Source organism: Hoplias malabaricus, chromosome 11 (assembly GCF_029633855.1).
Source record: "Hoplias malabaricus isolate fHopMal1 chromosome 11, fHopMal1.hap1, whole genome shotgun sequence".
NCBI lineage: Eukaryota > Metazoa > Chordata > Actinopteri > Characiformes > Erythrinidae > Hoplias > Hoplias malabaricus.
Window position 1 is genome coordinate 32,632,322 of NC_089810.1, and position 23,617 is coordinate 32,655,938.

The 23,617-nt window shown below is 42.1% G+C and overlaps 1 protein-coding gene across 2 annotated transcripts in view; it reads left to right on the top strand.

Annotated features, from left to right (window-relative positions):
• Nucleotides 1–21,739, top strand: part of ppp1r37 (protein phosphatase 1, regulatory subunit 37) — a 60,445-nt gene extending 38,706 nt beyond the window's left edge. For both annotated transcript variants that reach the window (XM_066684839.1, XM_066684840.1), the window contains exons 4-15: nt 479–524; nt 927–1,027; nt 5,517–5,636; nt 7,282–7,432; nt 10,211–10,366; nt 10,844–10,956; nt 13,586–13,727; nt 14,413–14,579; nt 15,258–15,551; nt 16,789–18,082; nt 19,244–19,345; nt 19,607–21,739. In XM_066684839.1, coding sequence (XP_066540936.1) covers nt 479–524; nt 927–1,027; nt 5,517–5,636; nt 7,282–7,432; nt 10,211–10,366; nt 10,844–10,956; nt 13,586–13,727; nt 14,413–14,579; nt 15,258–15,551; nt 16,789–18,082; nt 19,244–19,332 — 2,673 coding nt within the window. In that variant the 3' untranslated portion in view covers nt 19,333–19,345; nt 19,607–21,739. The remainder of the gene's footprint in view (nt 1–478; nt 525–926; nt 1,028–5,516; nt 5,637–7,281; nt 7,433–10,210; nt 10,367–10,843; nt 10,957–13,585; nt 13,728–14,412; nt 14,580–15,257; nt 15,552–16,788; nt 18,083–19,243; nt 19,346–19,606) is intronic.
• Nucleotides 21,740–23,617: the final 1,878 nt, after the last annotated feature.

The window sequence follows — 23,617 nt, forward strand, 5'->3', positions numbered from 1 at the left end:
GTAGCTTGCTTCTTGGTAAGTTATTAGTGAATAAATTATTAGCACTTTTTTTTTCTGTTCTGTGTTAGAGCTGCTATTGTGCAGACGAGCTGCAGGTCAAATACTGGCCTTACAAAGTGGTCTCTGTTGGGTGTCCATTTTCTGCTTGTGAATGTGCTGATGTGTAACATTAGTAATGGTTAGCTGCAGTGTAAAGAAAGTCATTGCTTATCGACCATTGCTTAGCACAGCGATACAGTAATGATCGGACGTCATCCTGAATCTGGTTGTACAGTTAAATTATCCGATGTTTAAGCCACCAAGCACTAATACATGCACCAAAATGTCATTTGTATATCATCAATGTCCAAAGTAACACATGTCTTCAAAAAATAAGTTTACAAGAAATGTAGAAAACCTTCTTGACTTTAAATGAAAGTCAGTTGCTTCATTCCATAACCGCTGACCTTGTTTTTTTTTTTTGTTTTTTTTTTTGCAGGATTTGACAGACCTGACGCAGCGAAATGAGTGCTTGGACCTTAAAGGTAAGGCAAGACCTTATTTCTCACATACACTTACTTAAAGAGCCTCTCTGGTTAAGAGGCTGAGCCTGATTGTTTTCACCCTGGGGCTTGTGCTTCTGTGTAAAGCCTGTATTATTATTGAGTATAATAGGCTTATGTGTTGTGTACCATGACACCAAATCACTCCGTCTAATCTCATCATTACTACTCTGCTCTTCTGACCGCATTGTTTATTTATGTCACTGCGCTTTAGTGTTTGAACTTAAATATCATAAATAGCCAGATTAGTCACAGTCATAGCAGCCATTAGCAAAAAAAAGATGCGCATTTAAAGCACACTTAAGTGTTTGAAAGCTTTGTACTATTTCCTTCTCTTCTGACTGGATGTTTCTCATCCCACTCTCTTTTGCTATCCCCGTCTAGGAGAGAAGCTGGACTATAAGGCGTGCGAGTCTCTGGAGGAGATCTTTAAGAGAGTCCAGTTTAAAGTGGTGGATTTGGAACAGACAAACCTGGATGAGGATGTGAGTTTTGCCTTAATATTTAATATTTCAGTGCTCAGGGTGAAAAATTGATGTGTGAAACAGTTCTGATCATGACACGTTTAGTGATGTTAAAGTCTAGGCTCTGGGGCGGCCAGTCCATTGTCCTGAGAACACAAGTTATCATACAGAAAAGTCCCCAAAAGCTTCAGTGATCCGTTAATGTACTTTACACACAGCCATAAACATGGTAAACATACTGCCTTTTGTTCTTTCTGGTTATTTCAACTTTAGACACCACAGTCAGATTTAAACAAGGGGTTGGGTTTGGTTTTCTCCTCTCTCAGAGATGAAAGCCCTAAGTGTTGTTTATCGGATGGTGGACGTTTTGGTGGTCTACCAGACTTTGTTTCTCAGAGTCTCGCTTCCTGTTTATCTTTAATTTTAGTTTCACAGACCGTTACTTTTACATTTGCCATTTCCCTTATGCAAGTAGATCACTGTCTATTTAATGTTCTTTTTAAGGTCTCCTTTTGGGTGTTTAAATGAACACGAGAAAGGCATTTGTGGGGCAGGAGGGTTTGGGTAGATGCTTTTGTGAATGGTGGTGTCTCTTTAGTTAATGTCTTCCAAGTTAATGTTGGGAGCACACAGTTGCAACATGCTGCTTTTAAGATTGGGAGTATAAAAGTGTAAGCAGTGTATGACAGGAGTGCTCATAAAAGTAATGGTGGGGGGAATTAAATATGGACAGATATGATATCAAACTTATGTCGTTTTTTCATTGCATGGTACCTACTCCGCTGGGCACTACTCTAATTGTTTGGTCTCTGGTACCTGGTTTGTTTTTCACTAGCACTGCTACCCACCAAATGTAGTGGGCATTTCTAACGGGAACAGCAGGCTTTGGAAACCACAATAATGTTAAGTGCCATTTACTCATCATGAATTCGCGTGTTGTTGTTTGGGACTGAACACAGCTCCTTTATCACTTCAGACAGATCAGAGTTTGATTCTTCCTTGTTGCATTGTCTGAACCTCTTCAAAAGACCACGGTGTGATTTTACGAGCTGCGGTTGTGAGTTGGATAGAAAGAAATGTGATCTCTGCTGTAGCTGGAGATTTTACAGATGGAGAGTGACAACTCACTCTGGCCTACCAGCGCTCTGCAAGTTTTACACCCCACGGTTTAGTCCCTCCTTGGCTCGCTTGGAACCATGAGACTACACAGTGGAACTACTGTACTACTGTATAAGGCTACTATGCTCCTTATGGGTTGAGTTGTACACACTCACCACTGCCTTACATCCATTTACTAGTGATCCCAGGCCACGTTGAGTGATGTCGAGATTTCAGTTGCACTGCTTTCATAAAGGATCACTGTGGTGATTTGAAGTCCATGTCTAGGTTTAGCCGTATGTGCTAAAGAAAATTAGCTATGTGTTTACATTAGATCTTGTTTTATAGAGCTGAGGTGTCTTTTTGTTTTCTTACTCAGAGAATTACTCACGCTTGGCCAGTAAACTAAAGACCAGAGAAGCTGCAAGCTGAGAAGCTCGAAACTTCTTAGCTCACCCACACTTATTTACAGAAAAACCTTCTTTTTGTTAATCATGCCACAGCTTTTCTGATCAGGGTTCAGTTCTCAGGAGTTCTTGCACCAAACTGAACGCAAGTTGATAAAGTAATTGACTTGCAGCTCTGACTTGTACAGTCTGTGCGTAAGTTACTGTTGGTTATAGGTTCACTGTGAAAAAGGTGACAGGTTTAAGGTGATTATTATCAGACACTGACGATGACAGACACTGGCAGAGAGTGGTTAACTACTCAGTCACATGAACATAAGCAGAGGTAGCAAGTCCATTCTGCTCCACATCCAATGAACAAAGAGACTGCTCAAAGGAGAAAATGCTAAATTATAATGTGAATTACGTATGAACAGTGAGTGCTTTACGTTCATTTAAAAATCTGATTTTAATCAGATTTCTTCAGTTATCTGATTATTTAAGTGCTCATATAAACAGCATAGTCCAATTTCTGAGATCGGAGTAAAGTCCTGAAATCAGATTAAGAAAAAAATCTGTTTTAAAAGAGCTGGATTTTAGCTCCGAAATCTGATTACTTTCAGATCTCAGTCTGCGCACACACACAACAGGACAGGGTGTAGGGAACATTCTGAAGGTCTCTCGCCATTCTGTATCTGATAATTCCTTACGTACCACTCATAACGTCCTTACCACAAACACGTGTCCAGCAGCTTGGCTCTCTCTCTGTAACAGAGACACACGCTGCATTAAAATGTACCGACACTGGTTTAAAAAAATCTTGTCTCTGTCTCAGCAGCAGTGTAGAGAATCTGGGCAGCGCTGTGTAATATTAGAACTCTGTTAAATTGTATTAAATAATTAATTAATTATAATAAGAAGATGATCCATATTTGCAGGTAACGTGAGTCTGTGTTTACAAAAAAAAAAAAAAGCAGGAGTTTATGGCATGTCTTTAAGTGATATTATTGGCTGTTGCAAAGCAAAAAAAAAAAAAAAAACAGATTATTGCTGGACTCATGTATATAATTTGAGTTTTCCCATTATCTAATGTTGTTTTTCCACTTTATGGGTCCTATACAACTCTACTCGACTTGGCAAGGCTCATTTGCTTTTCCTCTGGCCAAATCTGGTACCTGATCCCTGGAACTGGTAAAGTTTTCACTCGGGGTTCCAACCGCGTCGAGTAGGTACTCATTTAGTGACGTGTAAACCCTGCAGAGCGCTGATTGGCCAGATACACATGTCAATCACCATAAAATTCAGAGCTCATTCAAATCCAGCACAAACTCACCACATGTAAAATCTCTTAAATTACAGCAGCATTAACACTTATTTTTATCGTACTCACAACGGCAGCTCGTAACTTTGACTTGAGGTGTTTTGAAGAGGTTTAAATGCTCCTTGGGCTGATGGCTGATGAATCTTTCCAGTGAAAGCCATACATGCAACGAGTAAAACTGACCTGTGAGAACTGGAGCACAGAGCCATGTTTAGTCCAAGAAACAAAAACAACATGTGAATATACGATGAGTAAAGCGTGCCTAACTTTATTGCCGCCATTATTGTTGTTTTCAAAGCTAGCGATTCCAGTTAGAGACAGGGTTTTGCGACGTTGCCGGCTCCGTTTCGCGGGAGAGCCCTGTCGCTGGAAAAGCAACGAGCTTTAAGCGTGTCGAGTCGTGCAGAGCTGGACCCATGTTGTGGAAAGGCACCATAATTTGCCCAAGATGTACCAACATCATCATCATTGATCCGTACTGACTAATTTTACTGGCAAACGTTTGCCTCAGTCAGGACTCAGTGGTTTATTATAACCAGTTTGTGTGTGTGTGCTGGTTCTAGAGGGAGTCAGTGGTTGGCACAGGGGAGTGTGAAAGGCATAATTTTACCTGGAAGTAGTCTGGTTTCTGATCACGCAGAGGAGTTGTGTAGCTGTATTCAGAGGCGCAGCACATTTAAGGCCCATCAGGATGTGCTTGTGAAAGAGAAGAGGGAACAGGTGAATAGAGCACGTACCTGACTATCGCTGCTTTTGTAGGTGCTCCCTGCAGGTGTGACAGATCATCGCCATGGTAACACAGGCCCTCTGTGGCGTGCCCCTGCTGTTTTGCAGGAGCGGCTCCACCTCCCTATACAATCTCAGATGCTATAAAGAGCTGGCTGTTAAAGCATGCTATTAGAGGAAAGGAGAATGGAACCTGCTGAAATAAAGGGAACGCAGTGACTGTGGACATTCAGACTTTTTCTGAGGAGCCCCCTTATTTATTTTTTTGAGAAACCCCCCACTCTCCTTCCACGGTATATGTATTTTAAACAATTATATGCAGATTTTGTATATTATTTACTGACCATTTTTATTCCTGCATAAAATACAAAATATAATAAAAAGCAGCAGCACACGAAATACAAATTCTCCTCATTTGTTCTTATATAAACAGAACACATTGTCCTGCTCTGGGGGCTTTCTTCCCCTATCCAGGGTCCATAAGCAGCCTAAATTCCATGAGGCTACATCTCAACTGGCATCTCATCTGCTATAATCATCTAATCAACTCATTTTGGTTATTTATTATTAATAAAACAAACATTTAAAAACATAAGAACATGTCTGAGTATGAAAAGAAAATGACAGTTGTTTTAATACTTTTATTTTCCTTCACAATCTCACTTCTCTCCAGTGCCTCTCTGCAAGTCCTTGTGCCGTACACGTTAAATACCTGTGGTGTAAGGGGTTACTTCAGAGAGAAATGCTGCTAACAGTGAATTAACGTGAATAAGCACCAATAGACCAATAGTATCCTAGTCATGGTGCCTGTGTCAAATGCGTTTGTATTCTGTAGTGAGTGCTAACATCTGGTGCGTTTTCCCGTACAGACGGTGTCTCGGTTGACCCCCACACCCCTAACTTCAGTCCTCTTTGTTCAATGGTCCAATCCTCATTATCTTTTCTCTTCTTTTCCTTTTGTATGTCCCTTCTCTTTCAGGGAGCCTCGGCATTGTTTGACATGATTGAGTATTACGAATCTGCCACTCATCTCAACATCTCCTTCAACAAGCACATCGGCACGCGTGGCTGGCAGGCTGCCGCCCACATGATGAGGAAGGTGAGCATTCGCTTTATATGTAATCTATTTCTAGGGTCTATATATATCTAAAGACAATTTAGGTTTGTAAGATAATAATAAATACTCATGGCAATGCAGTCCAAGTGTGTTTCGGTTCAGTTCTGAAAGACCTAGTTTCCACATAGCTGTTTCATATCTGAAGAAACAGGGGTTGGACAATGAAACTGAAACACCTGTCATTTTAGTGTGGGAGGTTTCATGGCTAAATTGGAGCAGCCCGGTGGCCAATCTTCATTAACTGCACATTGCACCAGTAAGACCATGTGCATCCAATGGTTCAAACATTGTGTCCTGAAGGTGGTGCCGTGTATCAGGACGACAATGCACCAATACACACAGCAAGACTGGTGAAAGATTGGTTTGATGAACATGAAAGTGAAGTTGAACATCTCCCATGGCCTGCACAGTCACCAGATCTAAATATTATTGAGCCACTTTGAGGTGTTTTGGAGGAGCGAGTCAGGAAACGTTTTCCTCCACCAGCATCACGTAGAGACCTGGCCACTATCCTGCAAGAAGAAGGGCTTAAAATCCCTCTGACCACTGTGCAGGACTTGTATATGTCATTCCCAAGACGAACTGACACTGTATTGGCTGCAAAAGGAGGCCCTACACCATACTAATAAATTATCGTGGTCTAAAACCAGGTGTTTCAGTTTCATTGTCCAACCACTGTATTTTGTAGCTTCTAGTAAGTGTATTGAAGCATGGACATATTGAAAGTAATCTTGGTTTGACCTACTTTCCAGCTTCGGAAATTCTTACAGGTTTAGGAAGAGGGTGTATCTCTTACTTAACGTCAGTCTTTTACAAACATCTCACTCTCTGTTGAAGATTAGACGAAGAGAGGGTATACATAAACATCAGCTTCGGTGATGATAAAGCCCTTAATCTCAAATCCTGCAGCTGTTATACGACCCACACCAAACTGAACTGAACAGGCCTGGACCGGACACTGACCAACAGTTAATGAACATGTGGTTGCATTGAAGTAATCGTTCTCTTCTCTACTGAGGACTAGAGAAAGAAGTGTTTTACTACACACTGGCAGCTGACATTTTGTAAAAAGAGCCTTTCTGCATATATTTAAAGACACTCATTTACCGAACTTCATGGAGCAGATCCTCCATTGGTGCACTGCTCTTTGCTCTGTTTTTTTGAGAACTTGTCACTTGTTCATTTATGATTCACACTAGAGGATGTTTTGAGTCATAAAATGGAATCGCACAGGGGATCTGTCCAAGATCTGAAGGCTGGTTAGTTTCCCTTCTCAATATTTAAATGCATTTGTGCCGTACATCTCTTTTGATCAGCTTCTGACTTGGATGTTAATTTCTGATTGAAATTTGTTGGAAGGGGCTTGTTAGGAATCCAGTTTGCTGAATAAATTTACTACTTTAAATCTAGCTAACCTTGTTTCACTGATGGTTGTGCACATTATTACTGTTAGCATTACTGCTTATTGGTTTTAGTAATGGCTGAGAAATCATTTAGGACATTGTGTGTGTGTGTGTTCAGAAAATCTGCTAAAGGTCTGTGAATCTGTTTGTCTGACAACTGTCTGATATTTATACCAAAGAACTATAATTGTGTTTTGTTTGTGTGTGTGATCGTGTGTGTTCAGACAAGTTCCTTGCAGTACCTGGATGCACGAAACACGCCTCTGCTGGACCACTCTGCCCCGTTTGTGGCCCGAGCTCTGCGCATCAGTGGCAGCCTGACAGTTCTGCACCTGGAGAACGCCGGCCTCTCTGGTCGCCCACTGATGCTTCTGGGTGAGTTGGAGAAATAGGAGGAAAGAAATGAAGGACAGAAGGAAATCTATCTCTATGGCCTCTCTTGGTCTGCCATTCTCTGTCCTTCTATAGCAGGGGTTATTAACTAAAATCCATTAAGGTCCAGTCCAGAGAACTTTCTCAAGCCAAGGTCTGGAACATAATATATAACCTGCGTTACAATCAGTGCCATATCCTGTACATTACAATAGCCTTATAGCATCATTTTATGAAGTAAAAACAACTGAATGTCGAATCAAGTTACATTTCCACATATTTCTAAATATTGTAAATAACAGTTTATTTATTTTAAACAAAGTTTTCTCATTTCAAATAAAATTTACCAATAAAACAATGATTTTCAAAAAAAAATGCATATGTAACTAAAGTCCCTAATAACCTACTGCTTTGCATAACCAGCAGTCTGATTGGTTCTTATTGCTGGAGGGCAGGACTTTACCCATTAACAGCAAGCCTCTGTTAGCTCTTTATGCTGAAGGAAGTGAATCCATGTTCAGCGTTATGAGAATTTCAACCCATGATCGTTCCCTTATTTTTCAAGTTCCTGGTTTTACCTCACACAACACTCTCGTCCTGAAAGTGTCCCAAAACAGCTTTTATCCCATCCCGTGGGCTATTTTTACTGGCCCCCGTACAGCGGTGTCTGGAGCCCTGCCTTGTGGGTGTCACGGCGCTCATCATAATGTGCTGATCTGATTGGCTGAGTAGCCTCATGTGTGATATGCAGAAAAGCATGTGATTAGTCTGTGCTAAACCTGAACCGTAATGACTAGAAGAGTCACACCACTTAATAGTTTATCATCTACAGGTCCACATTAAGCACAGCACACATTAAGATGCTCCTGTTTCACTGTAGCACAATTAAAACACAGTCTAGACAGCTTACAGTGCTGTTAATATGGGCACAGCTGTTACTGTCTGATGCTGGTATCAGTGTCCAAATACTGGACTCTGGAATGGTTGAGCATTTGAGCGCCTGTTTAGACAGCTCTTACCATTTTTTATTCATCTTGAATGTTTATCTTCTGATTTCCTCCAGGATCGATGCAGCATTCTCTCTCTGACAAGTGACGGTGTCTGTTAAAATCTAAATTTGATCTCTAATTGGTCCCATAAATCTTTTCTCATTCTCCGGGTGCTTTAACACAATTTCCATGCATGCTCTGGTGAATGAATAAATGTAGTGTAAATGTAAATGAATGGAGAGGAGGAGGTGGAAAGTAAGGATTGAATGAATGGAAGAAAAGGGGTGCATGCGGAGTGGGAGAAGGAAGGGAGCTAGAAAGAGAGTGGAAAATGTAGAAGAATGTAAGGTCAGGATAGAATGAAAAAACAAGAACAACAGAAACGTCTTTGACAGTGCGGAAGAAAGAAAGTAGCAGAGACCAGGACTTGGTGTGAGAGAGATGTAGAATAAGAGAAGGCAGCGTCAGCGTTCAAAGGAGATAGAAGCTGTAGGACAGAGGACAAACACAGAAAACCGAGCAGATAGAAAGAAAAACTGATAAGAGAATGAAAGAAGCTGGAGGAGGAGGACAAGCCATTCTGCAGTTAAAAGATCGTAGTTGGATATGAACATAATCCTCAACCCCAGAGAAGGTGGCGCACAACTTTTTTGTCCCAAGAGTCTTTTTATTTTTTTCAAGAGTTGGTGAAATCCCACTGTTGTACTCTAGGTTTCGAAAAGGCTTTTTATAACAGTGAGGAATGGCCTCTAAAACTAAGGCGTTATTCAGTACGAACATGTTCAGTCCTGCTGCAGGAGCTACACCGCCCTGCAGGGTTCAGAGCCAACCCTGTTGTAACACACCTCGCACTACTAAGCGCCAGAATGCTTCTTGAGTAACTGGATTAGTGTGTGAGAGATTGGACTACGAGGTGTGTTACAGGAGTGGTGGATCTCCTTGATCATAGTTGGGCACACGCAGTACGTCATTTTTCTTGCTGTTCATTGTAAAATGATGCTACCTGTTTGGTAGGACTGTAAATCTATGATCTCACAGGGTGAACCCCGGTACTCTTTTGTAGAAAGCAATTTCCAAATTCTTGATCCAATTGAACGAATATCCGATTAACAATCAACAAGAAACACTTGTTTGAATCAGGGCTATCCTTTCATTTTTTTGCCAGGAACCACAGTTCCCATTAGAAGAAGCTAGTTTGTGCATCAGGTTGGTCATATAATCATCACTGTAGAATAGCTGTCAGTCACTTATTGCAAACATGGTTCAGCCAATGAGAAAATGTCACAGGGTCACAGTTTATTAATCATTATTATAACAGTGATCAGCCATTACTTTATGAAAACACCTACTTCTTTCTACAGTCATTGTTCATTTTCTCAGCTCTACTGATCTTACAGGAGCATGTTGAAGTTCTGCAATTACAGAAGGTAGTCCACCTTTTTTCTCTTCATCCTTTTTTTCTTCACACCATAATTTAATGGTCAGGACCCCCACAGAGCAGGTTTGATTTGGGTGGTGGATGCAGCCCTGAGAATGATTCACCACCCAAATCATACCTGCTCTGTGTGGGTCCTGACCATTTGAATAACAGGGTGAAATGGGGAAATCACAGTATGCAGAGCAACATATGGCCTACCGTCTGTTATTTTAGAAGTACAAAGTGCTCCTGTATGGTAAGTGGAGCTATCAGAATGGGCAGTGACTGTAAAATGGAGCTGGTAGTAATGTTATGGCTGAATTGCTTATGTTTGTGCTGTTAATGTTTGTGTGTGTGTGTTTCTGTCTCTAACAGCCACAGCTCTGAAGATGAACATGAACCTACGTGAACTGTATCTGGCTGATAACAAGCTGAACGGCCTGCAGGACTCTGCTCAGCTGGGCAACCTTCTCAAATTCAATTACAACATCCAGATCCTCGACCTGAGGAACAACCACATACTGGACTCAGGTCCGTGGGCAGCGCACTCTCTGAGATTACTTTTAATGGGAGATTTCATTTGTAGTATCAGTGTTTTTTTACTTATTTAGTTTAGTCCTTCACTCCTGTCCCAATTAGCCACTTTACAGGGCGTCCAGTTCACACCCGTGGCCCCTGAACTCCTAAACTCAAAATGTAAGGTTTTGCATCCTTGTTTTAGTGTGTTTACATATTGTTTATCCTGTCTTTCCTTTCATAATGCGTAGTGGACCATTCACAGCCGGCCATTTATTGCTGTAACAATCCTTAAGCTGGAGAGAGTCTTGCTAAACCATCCAAACTCATATCTCATGGAAATAAACTTAACAGCAGTCTATCACAAGCCAAGCTTGACTTTAAATGAACACTAGGAGGGGAATTATTTTTCTTTTTATTGTTGTGTAGTCTTCAGGAACCTAATCACATTTCCTCCTGTGTTATCTAAGTCTGTCTGTCTGTTCTGTGCAGGGTTGGCGTATGTGTGTGAGGGTCTAAAAGAGCAGAGGAAAGGTCTAGTGACCCTGGTGCTCTGGAACAATCAGCTCACGCACAACGGCATGGGTTACCTCGCTGCTGCACTGGTAAAATACAAATCATTGCCTCACATTCACGTACACAGAGAGTCTCCTCCTGCATGTGGTTTCCATAAACAAACCCATGCATTCATGCGTCCATTTCAAATTGTGGACGATTACATATTTCAATCAGTGTATTTTAATAAGCAAAGGTGTGACATTCCAGACTATATTTAGTAAACAAGTGATGGAAGAGATTTATGAAGAGACACATTTAAAATCTTTTCAAGAGCTGGTAAAGCTCAAAGATAGCTGGACTCCAGTAACAGACATAAGTTAAAGCAAAAGCACAGTGTGTTTTATACATGGACGATTAGATAATGTAGTTCTCCAGACCTGAGCCGGTTATATAACACAGTCAATTGAGCATTTGGCTGAAGTGCTGAAGGTTGTGTTTGCGAAATGGAAAAGGTTGACCCATTATACTTTTGCAAATTAAGGTTCACCCATTGCTGACACAGCCTGATGATGACTACAGTGTCTAATCAATATACTGTCCCACAAAAAAATGGGATAAATAATATTATTGTAATTTTTGGGACCATTTTATGCAACTGATGTATTAATAAAGTATCATTATACTGCAGTTACACCCCTTTAAAGAGAAATGATTTTTAGGAATATTGACATTGGAATATGTTAAAGTATCCTACATAAATATAGTAAAACCACTGTTTTTAAACCCATTGACATGTAGAGATATGGTAATAGAGAGATCAAAGAGAACAGACCGAGCAGCTAAAATCCAGATAGGGGATATTGAGGTCTGCAAAAAATTATTGAAGAAATATCCATATGTTGTGCAATAAATCGGTAATGTAATTATTTGGACATGTATGGGCCAGAAGAGCATAAATCCTCCTACTCTTGGCTATGGAGCAGTGGAACTGTGTTCTCTGGTGTAATGAGGCTCCAACCAACACCATTGATTTGAGCTGGAGCTGTTTGTGTGACCTGGAACTGATCATTCAGCATCAGTACCTAACCTCATTAATGCCCTTGTGGCTTAATGCCACCACATTTTTCGAGCAATGCTTCAGCATCTAGTGAAAACCTTCTTCTATAATATAAAGGCTGATGCTGTAATGTGTTGTATAGCCCTGCATAGAATAATCAGGTCTGACTTTGGAGTGTATAATATATTTTGACATATTCAGGTTTATACATAAACCTACTCCTAGACCCTTTCAGTCTATTTTGGAGCTCCTCGTCTGTGTTTAACAGCATTCAGTAACCTGTATTTTTCTATGTAGGAGGCAGCTAAAACAGCTCAATTTAGTACCCAGGCAGACAGCAATTTCGCTCTCTCTTCCACTTGTCCTTCTTTCTTTGTCTTTGTCCCTGTGTCTGTTGTGCGGCATGCACACACACAAACACACAAGATATATATCTTGTTTTTGTATGTGGCCACGGCCCTGCTGCTTGTGCTGTTGGAATCGTCTTGTTAACTGTGTGTGATGTCTGCAGACAGAGATTGACGCGCTCTCTCTCACAGAGGGATGGTAATTTTTCGACAGCTCCAGGGGAACCTTTGTGCTGAGGAGTAGCAAATGATTGCATGTTTTTGTAGGTACGGATGAATCTTTGACTCCATCATAAACCTGTTCCAGCAGCCTGACAGGTTTCTTCATGAGAAGAGTGACTGAAATTCAGGGTTTACAAATAGTAGCATCATTAAGAGTAAGACTAAACTTATAAATATTTATTAATGGTAGTTAATTAGGTTGTAAACACATTAAAATAATGAAATATCTGTTGAAGAACTTACAGGGTGGGCCATTTATATGGATACACCTTAATAAAATGGGAATGGTTGGTGATATTAACTTCCTGTTTGTGGCACATTAGTATATGGGAGGGGGGAAACTTTTCAAGATGGGTGGTGACCATGGTGGCCATTTTGAAGTCGGCCATTTTTGATCCAATCTTTGTTTTTTCAATTTCACAAGAAAAACAATGGTGTGCTTGGTTTTAACATAACTTTATTCTTTCATGAGTTTCTGACCACTTATAAAATGTGTTCAAAGTGCTGCCCATTGTGTTGGATTGTCAATGCAAACCTCTTCTCCCACTCTTCACACACTGATAGCAACACCGCAGGAGAAATGCTAGCACAGGCTTGCTGTAACCGTAGTTTCAGGTGCTGCACATCTCTTATCTTCACAGCATAGATAATTGCCTTCAGATGACCCCAAAGATAGAAGTCTGTGTGTGTATGTGTTTGAGTTGTTTGTAATGTGTTGGTCGTATGTGCTGAATTGTTCGAATTATCTACAGCTATATTCTGGATTGATTAGATATTTGAGAGATATCTATCTCAAGAAATGTGGCAACCTTTTCAGGTTGTTTATTTTGGTGCTTTATTTGCATCTTTTCTTTGGTTATGTTTCCGCTGTTCGACTGGCTCTGTCGCTCTGTCTCATACAACAAAGCACAATGTCTAATTTCAAGGTTGACTGTTACTCTTTGGCAGTTTGACAGTTGTCATGAATTAATGAATATGCTGATCAGAACATCCAAATGTTATGTCTAACACACTGCCTCTCTCTCTGTCTCTGTCCCTCTCTATTTCTCTCTCTCTCTCTCTCTCTCTCTCTCTCTTTACACCTGACTCTCTATTTGTCTCTCATTCTAGCCGTGTACACAGAGTCTGGAGACTCTGAACCTTGGCCATAACGCAGTTGGCAATGAGGGTGTGCACAAACTGAAGGACGGCCTGATAGCCAACCGCTCTGTTCTCCGGCTGGGCCTGGCCTCTACCAAACTGTCCTGTGAAGGTGAAATCTCACAGAATAAAAACTGAACTGTATGTACAGACATGTGGAAACTGTTGGACATCTTTGGTCAAGGTTGTCTAAGTGGAAATAAGTAAAAACAGCATCTACAAGGAAATGAAATATGTCACGACACTGTGCATTGTAGTGCAGTTTGTTTGTTTTCTGCAAAATGCATAATATGCAAAAGAGTAAAATATAAAATGTGCCACAACTCACAGGCCTTGTTTTATGTCTACATTTCTTATTGTATTTTCTATGCACGAAATGAGCTGTAATTATGCATTAGAGGCTGCATACTTGCTTTTACCAACTCAATTGAAGTAATTTAACAATACAGCTGTTTACAGTGCTGTTTATTGTTAATGATTATTATTGAGTTACTGATCACAGAAGGCTAATATATGCTAATGAACCTTTTAAACACTCTATTATATGAGCTCCTTAATCAAGCTTAAACACTTCAGATGAAACTAAAGCATTCACATCGTCCTAATGTATATCATTTATGGTTAAAAGCCCAGTTAGCCACTACATATCAGGGATGATCTGATGTACTGTCACAGTGTATTTTTGCTGAGGTGAATTGTGTTTAACAGTGTTTTAATTGCATTCATGTTTGCTGAGTTTCTCTATAGTTGTGGCAATAACAGCATAAGATCATGTTTCCGTGGGCCTTGTATTCCAGGCGCTGTAGCTGTGGCAGAGTTTATTGCTGAGAGCCCACGGCTCCTGCGACTTGACCTGCGGGAGAACGAGATCAAGACCGGGGGTCTTATGGCACTTTCTCTAGCCCTGAAAGTCAACACCTCACTGCTCCGCCTCGACCTGGACCGAGAGCCCAAGAAAGAGACGGTGAGGCACAACTGGTTTAATTTAGAGATGGGCTGGATCCGGTCCTATATTGGTATTGCGTCCCATATTGACATCCTTTATATTGAATATCAGATGGACAGAGCCGAACCACATTCCAGTCCGGAGCTTGTAATGAACCCACGGCAACTTCAATCTGTAACTTGGGCCCGGTCAACATGGCTGCTGGCTGCGTGTTGCAATCTTGTTCACACAAAAACAGCACTGTAGGTCACTGAAAACGCTCTACAAGGTGCAGAGAGAAAAAGAGATACAGAGAGAATGAAGAGTGAGAAAAAGAAAAAGTGAAACAGAAAAATTTAGTTTTTTTTTTTTTATGTAAATGTTGGGTTTTTTTTCTTTTTTAAGATACAGATACATGTGGACAGGGCCTGACTGAGCACAGATCATTAGCTGTAGGTGTGACTAGTTTATGCTCGGGTATATTAGTGTGATAGTGTGTCCGAGTTTGTGTGTATGAGAATGCTACAGCAGTAACTGCTCACATTAATTCCTTTGGAATGCATTTGAATTCAGTACATTGTGTGGGTATTTTTCTAATAATAAGTGGTGTGTGGTCTATTTCAGCCTCACAATGTAACTTTAAACACAAGTACATTATGCTAGATTGCTCTGAGATTTTAAATGAATAATCTCTCTCTCTCTCTCCCATGCACTCAGGTGAAAAGCTTTATTGAGACGCAGCGCGCCCTGCTGGCAGAGATCCAGAACGGCTGCAAGCGGAACTTCGTTCTTGCCAAAGAGAAGGAGGAATCACAGCAGGTGAGGCAGTCAACCTCTATGGCTGAAATTGCCACTGAAGAGCCACCACCAGAGGAAGAGGAGGAAGACCCTGCCACAGCTGGAGACAGTAAAGAGGGAGAAAAGCCTGCGCATGAGGGAGATGAAGATGAGGAGGACAGTGAGAAGCCAGCTACAAGCCAAGAGGAGGAAGGTCAAACAACTGCCACCCAGGTAGGGCAGCCCCATGAGACATGGTTCGGAAATAAAACCAATTATAAGGAGCTGTGTTAAGGGGCAAACTGCTTTCAGTTCCTGCTTTGTTGTTGCTATAAACACACGACAACCCTTCCTAATCTCCTATAGGAATGTTCTTAATGATTTATTATGTGATAAATTAAAACTGAGTGGCAAAGACATTGCGTTTACGCTATCACCAAGAGATTGTTGTGTCAATCCCAGGTAATAATTCTGCCATCTGAAGAGAGAAAACCTGGCTAATGTAAGCGTCTGTTGGCTGATGTAACAGATCTGGGAAGTTTGCATTCTCCTCCATTATGTTAAGATATTCAGTGAAGCTGTGTAAACATCCTTTCAAAAAAGAAGCAGTGGTTTGGCCACGCTTGTCTCCCAAGGCTGGTCGATCAGGGAATAATCACTGATGGGTTGAATGGGAGAAAACTAATCCTTTGGGAGAAAATTGAGGCTATAACATCCTGAGGCTATAACAATGCACGATAAACACTTTTAAACCCTGCTATTCAAATTACAGCACATGAATTATTACCTAAATGCACATTATTAATTAAAAATTGGCAGGATGGGTTCTAAATAGTTCCAGGTTTATATGTGAGTTACTTAAGGGTTTAGTAATTAACCAAGTGTTCCATAATCTAAAATACGGTCCTACTCATCACTAATTAGACACTAAAAAGCACTGAATAAGTATTTAATGAGTCAGTCTGCTTCAGAAATTCAGCATCTGTTCATGACACATTGGTTGGGGAAAAAATCTCTATGACATCAGTGTCTTTTCCATAGAGGATTTCAATAACTTATAAACCTATTATAGCCATAAAACCTATGCTCAGCTGCGTGCTACTGAAGATAATAACTCATTATAAACCTGGTACTATCTAGAACCCACAAGTCCTGCCAATTACACATAAATGACTAATAAAACTTACAGTGAATAAAGTTTACTGCATGGTGAATATATCATTATTATTATAATCATACACAGGATTAGATGTCAAATATAAGATGCAAATCCAATAGAGCTTCACATAGGCCCACACTCTTCTGTTTAAATCCTACACCTAAACCCTAAGGTTGCTGTGACCGTTTATGATCCAAATATAAATGTAACAACATTTTATAAACGTCTAATTCATGCAATTATATTGATGACCACTATCTCTAAGGCTTGTAGTATTAATAATATCCTACCAATTCCCGCCCTTACTCGCAGGAGGAGTCAGATTCAGATACTGACGACGATGAAGATGAAGACGATGTCGAAGGAGTAAAACCAACAGTGCAGACGTCACCTCTAAAACAGACCCCACCCCCTGTCTCAGTGGCACCTCCCCCTATCACTGTCTCTCAGACTCTCGTCACTATCTCTAGCCCCGCCCCCAGCCCTGTGCCTACGTCCTCTGAGAGTCCAGCTGTGGTTTCAAGCATCACGGTGACACAGGCCAGCGTAACTTCAGGAGCCCCGCCTTCCCCTGGCCGCTGCATCTCAGTGTCCAGCCCTGGGAGGGGTCACAAGATCTTCATGGTAACTCGTGTGGAGAGTCCCCCAGAGCAGCAGCTGCTCGCACTGGCTAAGAGCCTTCAGGAGAGGGCACCAGAGAGCAAAACTGCAGCAAACAAGCCAGCAGAGCTGCCTAGTACTAAAGCACCTTCTGAATTATCATCATCACTGTCGTCAACATCATCATCATCATCATCACAGCAGCCTGAACAGAAGCATTCAAATACAGAAAACACCAGTTTAGCTCAGCAAACCTCTGAGGAACCTTCACAAACATCATCCCAGCCATCGCAGCCTGAACAAACACTAGCACAGCCTGTAACTCCACAGCAGCCTGAGGCTGAGGTCTTATTACAGACCACCACAGAACAGCAGGCTTCTAAAGTCAGCAGTTTAGAGTTGGCCACTGTCCAACAGGAACAGCACCAGAGGGTGGCAGGTGGTGAGGAGCGAGCAGAAATACAGACAGAGAATGATATTCCAAGCCAGCAGACTTCAAAACAGGTGGCTGTGCAGGAGCCTCTCAGCGAGGGGCTTCCAGAGAATGTGTCTCCCTCTCTGTCACAACTAATAGATAGTAATACTGATACAGACACTGATGGGCAGCAGCTAATAACAAAAGAGTCCAGGGATACTGTAAAGGAGCCACTGGTGTCTCAAACAGAGATTCAGATCGCAAATCCAGTGACAGAATTGCAGCCACAAGCAGAGAAATTCAGTTCAAATTCTGAGATCGACACGGCGTCTACAGAGTCGGCCACAGCATCCACTCCCTCACAGCCAGTCACACAGGGATTGGAGCTTGAGTGCCCCCTGGTGGAGCTTGATGGTATCACCTCTACAGGGACGGAGGATTTGGCCGATTCTCCTGATGGAAGCTTCAACGAGGAGGTGGAGTGTCTCAGCTCAGAAACAGCCACCCTGCCCAACGGCCTCAAGCCCGAGTTTGCCTTCCACCTGCTGGAGCCAGAGACGCCAAAAGCTGCTTGCTGCGTCATGGAGCACAGTGAGTTCCAGCAGGAGCACCTTATCTATAGTCACAGGCAGATGTTTGGGCATCTCTGGTCTTATGTTTTGTTGATTAGTCAAAAATGTCTGTACATTACTTTTTATTGCTCAACATTAGCCTGTTGGGGAACGATTATGCACACAGTATATACACTGATCAGCCACAAGATTCAAACCACTCACTGGTGATTCACATGAGCAGTGTGGTGTGTTCTCCCTGTGTCTGCTTGGGTTTCCTCCGAGTGACTGTGAGGAGTGTGGTGAGTTCTCCCTGTGTCTGCTTGGGTTTCCTCCGAGTGACTGTCTGTGAGGAGTGTGGTGTGTTCTCCCTGTATCTGGGTGGGTTTCCTCCGAGTGACTGTCTGTGAGGAGTTTCGTGTGTTCTCCCCATGTCCGCCTGGGTTTCCACCGGGTGCTCCGGTTTCCTCCCACAGTCTAAAACACATGTTCCATCCATCCATTATCTGTAACCGCTTATCCAGTTTAGGGTCGCGGGGGGTCCAGAGCCTACCTGGAATCATCGGGCGCAAGGCGGGAATACACCCTGGAGGGGACGCCAGTCCTTCACAGGGCAACACAGACACACACACATTCACTCACACACTCACACCTACGGACACTTTGGAGTCGCCAATCCACCTGCAACGTGTGTTTTTGGACTGTGGGAGGAAACCGGAGCACCCGGAGGAAACCCACACGGGGAGAACACACCACACTCCTCACAGACAGTCACCCGGAGGAAACCCACACAGACACAGGGAAAACACACGAAACTCCTCACAGACAGTCACCCGGAGCGGGAATCGAACCCACAACCTCCAGGCCCCTGGAGCTGTGTGACTGCGACACTACCTGCTGCGCCACCGTGCCGCCTTCTAAAACACATGTTTGTAGGTGGATTGGCGACTCAAAAGTGTCCATAGGTGTGCGTGAATGTGTGTGTGTCGCCCTGTGAAGGACTGGCGCCCCGTCCAGGATATGTTCCCGCCTTGCGGCCAGCGATTCCGGGTAGGCTCCGGACCCACCGCGACCCTGAGTGCTTTCAGGCGATGAATGAGTGAATATTGCAAATGATACAATATGGTACTGCCCTATTGTTCATATGTTTGCACGATCTCGTAGTTCCTCAGAGCCTGTCCTGTTTTGTTTCCAATTTCAGTGAGTGTGACAGCGGAGCTGAGCTGTGGTCAGGATCTGGAGGAGCTCCTCTTAGAAGCCAGTCTGGATACAAGCAGAGACACGCCTTAGTGCTGTTGCTATGGTAAAACCTCCTAAAACCTGTGCATGAGTGTGTGAAATTGTCCACAGGTGTGAGTGTAAGAGCGACTGGATGAGTGTTTGCCGCTCTGTGATGGACTGGCACATTACAGGAAATGAACAAAAGAGTCTGGTCTGTTACATATTTAAATTTTGGCATTGGAAATTAGAAGATCTTGAAAACTGTCTAGCTGTCTCTAGTTTTATGTGCATTACTGTGAACCTACAGCTATTTCCTAACTCTTTGTCTGTCTTTTCCCCACAGGATCCACTCGTAGAGACGCAGGGTCCAGACTGTCCCAACACGGTCCCACCCTCCCTCTGCTATGCCACTCACAGCTCTTTCTACCTTCGATACAAACATTTAGAGATGAATCAGAGATGACACACACAGGTTTAAAAAAACAAAAAGAAAAAAAAAACCAACAGGATCATGATGTGAAGCCACTGAGACGACACAAATTGTTCACTACATTCTAATGCACAGTGAAACACACAGAATGAACTTTTTAAAAGACTCTGAGAGGATGATGCTTCACATGATCCTTTCATCCATCACTACATTCCCCTCTAGTGGAATTCAATAAAGACAGGAGGCAGACAGAAACCAAAGACACACACACGTGCACGAAAATAAATCCCCACTCACACACTTTCTCTCTCCTCTCCCACCAAGCCGAGCTGTGGACTGTGGCACGCTGCTCTCTGGCGCCCCCGTGTGTGCACTCTGGATGTTGGCAGAAAGACGAACGCGTTCTTTTCGGGAGAAAGTCTTGAAAAACTGACAAGATCTGATTGTGCAGGACATTGAATCAGTTTCACTCATTGGCTTTCAGGACTGAATGGGGCGGGGTCTGCGCATGGGACGGGAGTGGAATCACGCTGTTTGCTTTCTACGTGTGTGTGCAGATGTGTCTGTGTGACTGTCGCGTATTGTTTGGTCTTCAGTAAAAAGAAAAGAACAACAACAACAAAACCCTGCCAAAGTGACAGTTCCCCTGTTTTTGTTCTTTTTCCAGCTGTTTTCTTTTTGGTTCTGCTCAGGAACCGTCTTTGTGTCCGGCTTAGCTGTGTGTTCTCTGTTTTTATTTTTTTACTTTTTCATTGTTGACCAACACCACATGCTCTATCAGAGATGCCTCCAGGCTTTTTTAGGCCACCACAGCAGGAGATGGTTCCCCTGGAGCTTCTGAAGCCTTCTGGAAAGCCCAGTGAATGTCTGATGATGAGTGTAGGCGAGCATTGGCGGGACAAACTGCTCCAGAATGTTCCACATCATCTGTGACGCTCTTTGAGTTTGTGGACCTTTCTCATCTGAAGAGACATAAACCTTCAGAGTAATACAATGTACAATTTTGGTAGCTCAGTGTATTTGTCTCTCTCTCTCTCTATTTCACTTCTCTGCCTTCCTCTGGTTACACCCTTTGTGCCACCTCGATTCTCATGATTCGCACCTGATATTTGTTTTTGGACCCATTGCCTTTAAGCATTCTTCACCTTTTTTCATTTTGATTTATGTTTTCTTGCTGTTTGAGGAATCATTTCTATTTATTTTATTGGAACATGAGTGATTTTTTTCCTCCCTCTCTCTCTCTCTCTCTCTATCTCTCCTCCTTTTCTCACCCTGTCTTTTATTTAGTTGTTACAGAGGGATTTGGTTTTAAATATTTCCCCAGTTTTGGTGTATATTTTCAGATGATATAAAGAGCAATTATACTTTTTTTTAAGGGTTAAGGAAGATTTTTGGGGGGTTAAGATGATTATTAAATATATAAATATATATATAAAATCGGGGCTGGAACTTCGGGGAAAGTGCAGTTTTTCTCTTTATTTTGGATGTGTGAATGCAAGCTGTTTCAGGAGCGAGAATGTACGAGCTTTGCAGAGACAAGGCTGAATGATTGTCACATAAAGAAAACACTACTGTCGGGTGAAGCCGCAGCCAGCGAGGGGCACTAGAGACAAAGGTTAGCACCAAAACTGTTACTGGGGCTCAAGGGAGACAAGATTGGTGACACCAAATGAGAAGTTGCTGAAGTGCTGTTTGACCCTCTGAGCCACTTTCTGGTATAGTCCTCTGTGCTCTCTTCCAGAGTCTCTGGTTCACACTCTGCGGCCGTTCTCGTGAGCACTTTGGCTGCTGCGGGGTATAAGCTATGAATGAGAATCTGCAGCCCCAGGACAGGTTGGTCTCTACATCCAGATTCTCATTGGCTGAAATAACTGACACTTCTGTGCTGCCCCAACCCAACGTTTGTAATGCTTTAATTTTTAGTCATTTTTAAATTACCTGTTAAATTAATCAGAAATGTGCTGGTAACCACAAAGAGATGTGTATGCCGATTATTTTGTTTGTTTGTTTCTCTCTCAAATAAATGCATGTAATGAGGAAACACAAGCCTGGGATGTCTTTTTGAGAAGAGACTGCTGTAAAATGTGAGCAGAGAAATAAAACAAAAGTGATGTTAGATCAGTCATCGTTCACCCTCCTCTCCACGGTGACAGCATGTGGTGGCTCAGCACTTTACCTCTGAATTTTCCATTTTTAACCTATAGATAGTGTAAGTTCTTGCAGTGTATATTATAATGATATTCTCTATTATTATTATTATTATTACATGCACGTATTCTTTCAATTAATGCCATGCAGTTGAGTTTACCTCTGGAAATATCCACAAATCATGTGATATATCCTGAACACTTTTTGTTGTCCTGTCCACTGCAGAACGCCTCACCATTTGGAGGTTTGTCCCAGACTCTTCTGAGAAGTTGGAACATTTCTGTGAGGATTAGATGGCACTGAGCTAGGAAAGCATTAGTGAGGTCAGGTACTGATGGTGGTTGTTTAGTTTGTGATCACAAATGCAACTCTTCACATAAGCGTTTAATGCAAATCCATCATGTGTATTATTTTGTATATTTATATACATAGTTTACAAATACACTTTGAAGCAGTTTTTTGTGTAACGTATGACTGTAATTGAGTTCAAATATTCTCCCCCTCCTTTGTCATTTTATAATAACTCGAGCTTAGTATTAAACATGACAATATTATCCCCAAGAACAGAACAATTCGATCGCATGCTTTTCCAGCTCTTTTTGCTAATTACACTCAAAACGAATTCTTGCTTGCCATTTTCATTTGCTCGCTAACTATTTGGTGTCACGCCCTTGTCCCTGTCTTGTCTGTTGTCCCCACCATGAGCATGTTGTTCATGTCTCCGCCCTAGCCCTTGTTCCTCCTCTTCGTCAGTGTCTTCTTTGTAATCCTGCCCTCTCGTTATCTGTCCCAGGTGTCTCTTGTCTATGTAGTGTATTTAAGTTCCCTTGTCTCACTTCCTTTTGTCGGTCATTTTTTTCCTATGTCATGTTGCCTGTCCTGGTCTAGTCTGTCTGTCTCTGCTATTACTCGTTTCCTTGGTCACTGTGTTTCCCAGTCTAGTCTGTCTATCTCTGCTGCTCTTCGTTTAGTCCACCTTTGTTTTGTAGTCCCAGTCTGTCTTTGTTTTGTTATCCTTTTTGTAAATAAAGTTCACTGTTTTTAGAGAGCGCGTCTGCCTCCGTCAGTACGCCCCACGATCCTGACACTTGGGTTATTTTTTGTTTAATAAAACAATTGTCATTTTTAATACTACACAACTGTTACCATAAAATGACAAAAGACTGGGAGAAAGTATGAATTTCTTAATTACAATTATAAGTTTTCCCCCTTTCACCCTGCTCTACAATAGTCAGGACCACCACAGAGCAGTTGTGTGTGTTGTGCTGGCACGAGTGGATCAGACCCAGCAGTGCTGCTGGAGTGTCACTAGAGTGAGAATAATTCACGAACCAGAAATGCACAGCCAACTGGTCAAACAACAGATGAGCTACTGTCTGACTTTACCTCTACAATGTGGACAAACAAGGCCTGTGTGTCTAACAGAGTGTACAGTGAGTGTGTACGGTTTAAGAACACTAGCTGCTGTGTCAGTTCCCTTTGTACCAGCACAACACACAGTACATCAGCATCACTGAGACTAACCCACCACCCAAATCTCACCTGCTCTGTGTGGGTCCTGACTATTGAAGAATAATATTGAAAAAGGGTTAAAAAAATATGTTGAGCAACAGATGGAAGACTGTAACTGTAACTCTTTAAAATGATCAAGTGAAGAGTCAGTGTAGATAAAAGGGGACAGCTTTAATATTATGGCTGAATGGTGTACTTATGTGTAATATATTGTATTTTGTCACTGGCCCACAATTCCTGCATCAGTGTCTCCCTAATAACACG